The sequence below is a fragment of the Malus sylvestris genome, chromosome 9 (assembly GCF_916048215.2).
Source record: "Malus sylvestris chromosome 9, drMalSylv7.2, whole genome shotgun sequence".
Taxonomy (NCBI): Eukaryota; Viridiplantae; Streptophyta; class Magnoliopsida; order Rosales; family Rosaceae; genus Malus; species Malus sylvestris.
In genome coordinates, this window is record NC_062268.1 from 31666342 (window position 1) to 31676516 (window position 10175).

Here is a 10175-nt window from a genome sequence, read left to right on the forward strand (position 1 = left end):
TTCAATTTCAAGTCTTGACAATTCAGAAATCAAAAGGTTCGCAAAATTGAACCAAACCATATAGGCTTGTTAATTGTTCAAAACTGATTGGAATCCCAAACTGGCCAAACCAAATCGAACCACACCACCCAATAGTAGTTTGGTTTGGTTCAATTTCACTTTGTAGTTTTTATTAGTTAAAATCTAATCAATCTAAACTGCGTTTTATAGCATAAGTCTTAATTTCAACTTATCATGTTATAGAGTTCAATACCAATTTTTATGATTAGCTCATTATTAAAAATATATTATTAATTAAAAAAAAGTTCAATAGTTATTTACTTAGTCCGGAATTGTGTATGAAAATGATCCAAATCAGAATACACGCACATATCATAATACAATTAAAGAAAATAATATATTATTACGTGTCTCTTTAATTATTTTACGATACGTAGAGTACTAGCTTGAATACCGGGTTAGAAAATTTTCTACTAAACAGGGGCGGATGCTTAAACTGCGATGAAAAATACGAGTTTATCCCTTAATGTCTACCTCCCAAGTCCAAATCCAAATTATTCTGGAGTGGTTCTGGCTGTCCACATCAGGGCAAACAGGAAGAATCTCTCTCATTTCTGGGATCAACTCAGGCTTTCTCTTCCCCCCTCCTCCCACCACTTAAAATAATTGCCTTTTGTTTTCTTGGTAAATGAAAAAATTAATCCCAAATTCAACCAAAAGTAAGCAACCGACCCCATAACCATACAAACACCCACTCTCCTTCCTCCTCCTCTCAGTCAGTAGCCAGTCTTTCTTTCTTTCTCACATATACATACACACACACACACACACACACACATTGCTGTCTCAGATAGCCCATCTCTCTCTCCAACCCCACATTCATTGGGAAATTCTCTCCCACCCTTCAAGCAAAGCAGCTTTCACTTTTTTATCGTTCTCTTTTCTTTGGGTCTCTCTCTCTCTCTCTCTCTCTCTCTCTTGTTTCTGGGGTTGTGTGCTTTTTAGTCATTGAGATCTGCATCAAGATGGGTAACTCCCAAGGCACCTTCACCAACTGCAGAGAGCCACCCAATGCCCTTCCTCCTCCTCTTCCTCTCTACACTTCCTCCTCTGTAGCCACAGATCACAACTACTGTGACTACAATGACCACAGAATCAAAACCCTTGTGAAGAAAATGTTGAGGGAGTTTGGCTTGTCCTGTTTTCTCCCACCTCGCCAGAAAAAGAGCAACCAGAAGACCCCAGTTGATGACGACAGCAACAACAACAAGAAGATAAATTTAGAGCACAACAAAGCGTGGCTGCTGGCGGAGTCCGGCGGGTGTGGGGCGGAGTTGGAAAATGCCGATCCCCATTCGGTTAACTCCTCCTTCAGATTCACCTTCTGCTCTCAGGTGGAGCTGGATTCCATGAACATGAGCTCCTCCGCCGCTGCAACGGTTCTAATGGTGAATTTGGGAAATGGGATGTCTGAATCCAAAGCTAAAGAGGTCAAGTGGAGGCGATTTGAGTCGTTGGAGAGGAGCATTTCCCCAATGACTCACACTTTGATCAGATTTAGCTACGGTGAAATTCTTGCTGCCACTCGCAATTTTTCGAAAGGTAATGAAATGGGATTGTTTTGTTTGAATCAAAATTTGATCATTTTTTCTTGTGAAATTTTAATGGAATTTGTTGTTTTGGGCAGGTAGAGTTTTGGGGAGGGGAGCTTTGAGCTGTGTATTTAGGGGCAGAGTTGGGATTTTCAGAACTGCAGTGGCGATCAAGCGACTGGACAAGGAAGATAAAGAGTCTGCTAAGGCATTTTGTAGAGAGTTGATGATTTCTAGCTCTCTTCACAACCCAAATGTGACACCTCTTGTGGGGTTTTGCATTGATCCGGAGGAGGGCTTGTTTTTGGTTTACAAGTATGTCTCCGGGGGAAGCTTGGAGCGTCATTTGCACGGTGAGTTCTCTTGTTTCGGTCTTTTGAATCGAACTTTGTTTCAAGTTTGGTGAGTTTTGACTGATTTACGACACGCTCATTTGCAGAGAAAACGAGGGGAGGTAAGGGCTCTGCAACACTTCCTTGGTTTGTAAGGCACAAAGTTGCCATTGGAATTGCTGAGGCAATTGCGTATCTGCATAATGGAACCGAACGATGTATTGTTCACAGAGATATCAAACCCTCAAACATTCTCCTTTCGTCCAAGAAAACCGCCAAGGTAAATGGAGAGCAATTTTATGGATCTCACTCTGGTTTGAAATTAAACTGTTTTCAATGGAATTAGATTTTACTCTATACACTATACAAGTAATTTGATTGACTGACTGCGTTGCATCGATATTGCTTGCAGTTATGTGATTTTGGATTAGCCACTTGGACTTCCGCACCTTCCGTTCCCTTCCTTTGCAAAACTGTCAAAGGAACATTTGGGTACGATCTTGAGAAAACTTAAACTCCCGTTGCTTGTGTTCAATTTTTATTCATTGCGCGAATTAAAATGGCATGTGCAGTTACTTGGCTCCTGAGTACTTCCAGCATGGGAAAATATCGGATAAAACCGATGTGTATGCTTTTGGAGTGGTCTTGCTGGAATTGATAACCGGAAGGAAGCCAATTGAAGCAAGAAGGCCACAAGGAGAAGAAAACTTGGTTCTCTGGGTAGGTCATCTTACTACCTTCCTTTTTTGCCTTTACCTCCTTTTTTAATATTTGATGGTGAATTGATGGGCCCTTGATTGCTTCTCATGCTGGACATAGTTTATTTTCCTTTAATAGCTTATTCTTCTTTGACACGGCGATATTCTAAACTACTCTGATTTATGGGGAGAGGGATTCAAACTCGGGTGAGTCGCCGCCCCAGGGGGGAACACTATTCAGGCCAATTGGCCTAACCCACGTCTCTTTAAAACTTTAGTATGAACTATTTTCAAAACGCTCGTTTATTCAATTCGGCTACTTACTCCATCGGATAGAAACTTTTCTTAGCAAGGGTTTGTCTACCAACCAAATAACTTTCTGAAAGTCAAATTTCTTGAATCATTCGGTAAACCTTCCGTATGGTGTTTCAATGGAAGTCATCAAAACTTCTTGTTTAAAATATGAAAAATGTTTGTGGTGTACATTAGATTTTGGAATTGGTTGCTATAAGTTATAGCTCACAAATGTGCCACTTCCATTTTTCATCAGGCAAAGCCCCTCTTGTGTAAAGGGAGAGGAGCTATCGAGGAGCTGCTTGATCCACGAATAAAATGCACTTCGAGAAATTCAAATCAAATTGCACGGATGATTGAAGCTGCAGCTGCCTGCGTAACGAGTGAAGAATCCCGGAGGCCAAGCATCTGTGAGATAATGGCAATACTGAAAGGTGAAGAAGAACCTAGCGTCTCCAAGAGGAAGAGGCCTAGTTTTCTGGGGAATGGATTGTCGATTGATTGTTATTCTCAATTACAACAAACGAATAGCGAGATGAAGAGTCACCTGGCTTTGGCTATGTTAGGAGTTTCCGAGTTTGAAGATGATGATCATCTTTACGGGCGTTGATTCGTTGCAGATAAATTATCTTGATTTTTCGGTTCTTTGATTTGTTGTTGTTTGTTTGAAGTTTGAACAGAGTGGTTTGCTAGAAGTGAGTACTGAGTGTAGATATTGTAGATAGGAATAGGAGTCTGATGTGTATATCTTCCATGTACCTGTCCCTATTTAGCTATTCTAACCGGGAAAATTGTAACACATTTTGTTTTAGTTTAAAGTTCTCGTTTGATTACCATTTAATACTACGATCTAGATCTAACGGTGCTTCTCTCCGTTTTGAAGTGAGAGGTATCAAGTTCGAAATTCGTGGACGGCAAGTTCAATATTAATTTATTTCCTCACCTGTTATTGTATATCTGTAAAAAATAAATAAGTTCTTGCTCCATTAAGCGTATGAATTTGTAATGCTTTCTCACATTGGGGTAAGGACAACACTTGCTGGCAGCTCATGTTTGCTAGAGAGATTTCGTAAGAAAATTTTCCCACATTAAACAAGATTAGTTTCAGTTTTCAACACCAAAAAGGCAAAAACTGAAATCTTGTTTAGTAATTACTTTTAGTTTTCAGTAAAAAGACAAAAACTAAAATTTTGTTTTATAATAACTTTTAGTTTTCAGTCTTCAATAACAAGAACGAAAAACTTTGGTAACTACTTTCAGTTTTTAGTTTTCAATACCAAAAATTGAAAAAGCCTTAAGTTTTTACATTTTTATTTTTAGTTTTCATTTTTTTTAAACAAACAAGATTTCAGTTTTCAATTTAAAAAAAAAATGAAAAATGAAAACCAAAACTGAAAACTGAAAACGAATAGTTATCAAACGGCCCCTAAGATTTCATTAGACAATGGCTAGTTCCCAAAAACTTGAGTTGTTATGCAATTAGGCAACAATGTATTTCAAGCTTACATCATTTCTCACTTACAGCCCCATCGTGCACCATTTAAATCTACAAATAAGTAAAATATAGACGGATGACTGAACTCAAAATCTCACTTACAAAAGAAGTAATAATAACTTATTAGACAACTACTAAGCCTCGAAACTCAAAGAGTTCAAACTTTTAAGATAAATTGTTGTTTAACATGGTATCATAAACCTGGTCAGTTTCGAAGCGATCCAGACCTTTGATGGTTATTAGCTGGAACATACATGCATTTGAAATAGCATGAATTCAAGTATTTTTGGTTATGGAATTGATAAGTAGGATATGGCCATGGGGACACTGTTTTCTGGTTACAATGTCACATCAAATGTGCTTTTTTTTTTTTTTGGAAGCACAAATGTGATTTTGTTGGCCAATTGGCAGATTTTGCAAAAGATTGCCAATCCAGGTAACATTATCCAAATATTAAAAAAAAGAAGGTCCATGAAGATGTGTAGGTACATTCACCACCTATACATTTTTCTGCACAATTAATTGAATTTGGGGTGACATACCAACTACACCATACATATATTTTATCTAATTTTATTCTAATTAAAAAGAATGATCATTTTTTGACATTTAGTTGCAGAAATGATCAAGTATCGTTATTCATCGTTGTGTGGTCATTATATGATAAAATATGTCGTCATTATTATTATAAAATATTATCTCTGCAAATAATCATTCCTGCTAATTGTCCCTTATTTTTTCATTAAAACTCTGTTACCAAATCTGTGTCTATTTGAAATGTATCAAATTATATAATATATGTGTTGTGCGTGTAAGGTTGATTTATAGTTTAAATAATTAAGAGCATTCACTTCTGATCGTTGAGGTGACGTGTTCTCGAATGGACACAGAAGCAAGATATCATTTGGCATGGTATGGGATATTAAGAAGTTTACAGTTTAACTACCATATTAATTCAAATGAACCTTAACAATCAATGCACGTCTTGTCTCATAAGGGCATGGAATGAGTCACATAAACACACAAGACATTAAAGAGAATGGGATAAACAAATTAATAAATTGAAGAGAAACACCACTAAAATATTTTGGCAATATCTTTAATTAAACCACGGTTAGCTAGAGCAAAATCTAAATATTCTTGGTACGAAATGAAGCCATCACCGTCGGTATCAATCTCCATCATCATAGATTTCACTTCGTCTGGTTTAACGCAGCCTAGGGTTTCCAATGCATCTCCTAGCTCAGCTGCAGAGATTTTGCCATCGCCATTCGTGTCAAATCGCTTGAAAATGCGCTCTCGATCAGCCTTTTCTTTAGGATCTTCTTCTGCCATTGTTTGTATAGTTGATTATAACGTGCTTTCTCTAAGTTGAGTTTTGGTTTGTAAATAGATTAATGAATGCGAGAATGAGGGGTAAAAATATGGTGGTTTGTGGTAAATGAATGTGTAATTGAAGAAAGGTAAAAAATTAGGTTCTTAAAAGATGGTTTTGCGAAAGCGTAAGATAGTCCGTCAAATTATGGGTTTAAGAATGAGTCAATGATTGCCTGAAGAGAGAAATTTTCAAAGATTTAACTGCAAAGAAGGAAAATTGAAGTTTTCTAAGACAACTTGTTGTAGAGCTTGTTGTTCGGACAATACTTTAATCCTTACCATTTGTTTTAATTCTTACCGTTTAACGTCGTTTAAGAAAGTTATTACACGTTTCGACCAAAAACAAAAAGAGAAAATTATTACACGTGTATTTTCTAACTAAAAAAAAGGAAAATGTGGACATATGTTCGGTTTGGTTTAGTGGATAATTTTTGGTCAATTTGTAAGAGAATAATTTGAACACGTGTTTTAGTGGTTTGTCCCATTTTTCCTAAAAAAAAATTAAAGAAAAAGACAGTTGCAATAGTTAGATGGACAATGTAAGGGATGAAATAGCACTGGTGGATGTGTTAACTAGAAGGATATAGATCATATCATAATCTCTTCCACCAAAGCCACCTAATCAAGTAATCTAGATCCTTAAAATTTGATTTAACAGCTAACAGTAAAGGTCCATTTTAAAAATTATAACAATTTTAACTGTTTAATCAAATTTCAAATGCCTAAAGCACTTCATTAGATGACTTTGATGGGAGAGATTAGGAGAGCATCTCTTTCCCAACTAAAGATGGAAACTTCTGGAAGGAACCACTAAAGTGCATTCCACGCGTCAAATTTATAAGAAGAGATGAGATGAAATGTTGGGAGAAATTATTAGGTGATAAAATTGATTCAAGTCCAACAGTATAAACAACGGACATATGGCCAATTTTCAATGGAAGTACCATAACTGACTTGGTAATATCGTAATATCTAATAATTTCTATGATGTTAGAGAGATTATATAATGTGCTAAGAACATGATACATCAAGTTTCATAATACAATTAGTTGAAAATTTGAATAATTTCAACTACTTGTATTACGACACTTAGTGTACCAGGTATTGTTCCCGGTACACTGAAAATTTTCTCCCGATGTTTAATGGATAGTGTGATATTCGGGAGAATTTTTCAATTGACTGTCATATTAACACATGATGCTGTAATTTCTATGATATAATTGGACGAATAAAACAAATCACATTGTTGACACTTTAATATACTTGAGCTTTATTATGTTAGATTGGCTTGTGTTAGAATGTATTATTAATATCGTAATTTTTATGCATTGTCATTTGTGGAGTCAAAAATAATCAAAAGGCGACACGTGGATTCTTGGGTAAAAGAGGACAAAAATACCCTTGAGGCATACTGAGATTCCTACGCGCGAGCAGCGGGCAATCATCCCTAAACCAAGTCAAAAGTGCCTAAAATAGGTAACAATTTAAAGCATATTTCATCAAATCCTTTCTATAAGGTAATTCCTAAAACCTAATTTATTCTATATATTTTGTATTCCATTATTTAGCTAATCAATTAGCTAAATGATATTTTCCTTTCATATTCCCTAAAAATTGATTAATTAAGGGATTAATTACCTAATCAATCCCTTAATTATCAATTAAAACACTCATTCACACCTAAAACTACTAAGAGGCCGGCCACCTCCCTTTTCCTAACCTTTTTCACTTTTCTCCATTTTATTACCCCATTTATACAAATAATCAATTTTGTAACTCCTAATTAAACCCAAAAAACCCTAGCCACCTCCTATCCCTATAAATATACTCTCATTCTCACCAAAAAAGCTAATTCCAACACTTTGGGCAAAAATCCCAAAATTCTCTAAACACTATTTCTCTCTAAATTCTAACTTTGGCATCGGAGGTTCTTCGGCCAAAGCCCCCCATTCATCGTGGGCGCGTGAGACTCTTGGCCTTAACCTAAGGCGTAGAAGACTCTCACACAAAAAGGTTTTTTTTCTTTATTTTCTAGTCCATTTGAATATTTTTCATACGTTCTTATTGTTAGAATTTTTTACTTGCAAAGGTTCTTTGATAAAACGTATAAGCAAAATATAATAGCTAGAAATTTAGAAAATTCCACAAGTGAAAATTCTAATGTTCAAGAAATGGGATTGCGGAGATCCGTGAGGCTAAATGCGATAATAAGTGGAGCAGCACCACAACCACGAGTTTCCACCATGGGAACCACCATAGTGGCTACCTCGATAGCCACCTGTGGCGAGGTCCATGGTGCCTTCACCACGACTCGAGCCATGCCATCCAAGGCTCACAGCACCAAGGCCACAGCCCAAGTCATGCCATCCAAGTTTGCACGGGCCCGAGCTCAAGCCTCACATTCGCATGCATCACATACTAAGAAGCCTGCTCCCGCCAAGCAACTTGCTCTCGCGACCTAGCCTGCTCCCACCAAGCAACCTGCTCTCGCGGCCCAGCCTGCTCCTGCCAAGCAGCCTGCTCTCGTGACCCAGCTTGCTCCCGACGAGCAGCCCACTCCCTTGGTCCAGCTTGTTTTCGTTGAGCAGCCCACTCCCGTGGCCCGGCCTGCTCCCGTCGAGCAACCCACTCTCACGGCCCAACCTACTCCTACCGAGCAGCCTGCTCTCGTGACCCAGCCTGCTCCCGACGAGCAGCCCACTCCCGTGGCCCAGCTAGCTCTAGTCGAGCAGCCCACTCTCACGGCCCAGCCTGCTCTCGTGGCCCAGCCTGCTCTCGTGGCTTTCCAAGCAGCCCAAGTCAGCCCAAGACTATCTCAACCATCCGGACCTACCATCGAGCTAGGGGCATTCTCACCATATTTTTTCGCGGATTTGACATTTCCCAACTCAAATCTCGCACCCGAAGTCTACCTCATTTCCACTGCCCAATGAGGCACATTCATTCCAAGCTCTTCCAATCCAAATGGCGAACAACACTTGTCTCGACAAGTTATAGAGTTGACGAGTGCCCTTGCACAACAGACAATCTTGGTGAATCAACTTTTGCAACGCATCAGGATCCAACGTGCCCTGGACGAGGTATCTCGAAGTAGGACAAGGGCAAACGGACCTTTCCAGCAGTGTCCCGGCAAGCAGCCACTCGACCAGCCACAAGCCGAACGTTTGGGCAGTGTACATTCCCGTCTTAGTGCGCGGATGAGCATGCACTCTCGACTAGGCCCACGGATGAGCATACATTCACGGTTGGGGTCATACTCCGATAGTCAACATGAGCAACCTTCCAGGCAAAGTGTCCATTCGCGGCTAAGCCCACAAGGAACATCATCCACCTCACATCAGAGTAGGCAGCACGACGGACGGAGAGAAGCAGTCACTCAATCTAGCTCAAGTTCAACCAGCAGCCTGCAAAGAACTCGCTCGCCTGCTAGGAACGCACTACATGCATTGCATCCGCGGCATAAACGAGCTAAACACATGGAAGACCAGCCTAGACCAGCAAGTCATAGCTGGAGGCAGCCGAGAGCTCCGCTACCCTAACAAAGGCAAATTCAGAAAGAAGTAGAGAGACTCTTGACCAAGCGATTGCATGATTTCCAACACAACGAGGTCACCGACGAGGCACTACGACGGAACATGACCAACATAAGCAAGTCACCCTTCACGGACGAGATCGAGCAGGCAGAGCCTCCACGCGAGTTCAGCATGCCACATTTCACATCTTTCAAAGGGGATGAAGACCCAGAAAGACACTTAAAGCGCTACCGAAGCGCAATGATCCTTTATCGAAACAACGATGATCTCATGTGCAAGATATTCGCCACCACTCTACAAGGCGAGGCGCAAGATTGGTTCTACACCCTGCCGCCACAATCCATCCGAAATTTCTACGAACTTTCTTTGGTTTTCACCAAAGAATATTCATCTTATCGCTTGATAAAAAAGAAGTCTGACCATTTGTTCGACGTCAAGAAGAACCCAAAGGAGTCGTTTCGCGACTATGTGAGGAGGTTCAAAGTAGAGAAGGCAAAAATAGTCGGATGCAACGACTCGATAGCTAGAGTAGCCTTCCAAAAAGGACTTCCAGCAGACCACCCGCTATTCGAAAAATTGATCATGAAAGAAGATCTAACTCTGACAGACTCTTTTGCTTTGGCAGAGAAGCATGCACTTTGGGATGAGGCTTGCCAATGCACATTCAAGGATTTGAAGAAGTACCCGACATCATCTCCCTAGAAGCAGCGGAAGACTTATTCGCATGTTTGACAGTATCTAAAGTAGCAATAAGCTCTACCATCATGCGAGAAGAGCTGGGGGCCCGACTACCTGTATTCTACAGTTCAAAAGCTCTCATCGATGCTATTAAAAATTCAAAAGTTAACTTTGGC

At 39.5% G+C, this 10175-nt stretch overlaps 2 protein-coding genes across 2 annotated transcripts; one reads left to right on the forward strand and one right to left on the reverse strand.

Annotated features, from left to right (window-relative positions):
• Nucleotides 1-639: 639 nt before the first annotated feature.
• Nucleotides 640-3757, forward strand: LOC126583046 (probable serine/threonine-protein kinase PBL10). Its single transcript, XM_050247346.1, has 6 exons — nt 640-1602; nt 1688-1945; nt 2032-2204; nt 2337-2416; nt 2497-2644; nt 3173-3757. The coding sequence occupies exons 1-6, from the start codon at nt 1026-1028 to the stop codon at nt 3524-3526; spliced, it is 1590 nt and encodes a 529-aa protein (XP_050103303.1). The 5' UTR covers nt 640-1025; the 3' UTR covers nt 3527-3757.
• Nucleotides 3758-5365: 1608 nt separating this feature from the next.
• LOC126583054 (polcalcin Bet v 4-like) lies at nt 5366-5939 on the reverse strand. Its single transcript, XM_050247353.1, has one exon. The coding sequence runs from the start codon at nt 5744-5746 to the stop codon at nt 5489-5491; it is 258 nt and encodes an 85-aa protein (XP_050103310.1). The 5' UTR covers nt 5747-5939; the 3' UTR covers nt 5366-5488.
• Between the last annotated feature and the right edge of the window lie 4236 nt (nt 5940-10175).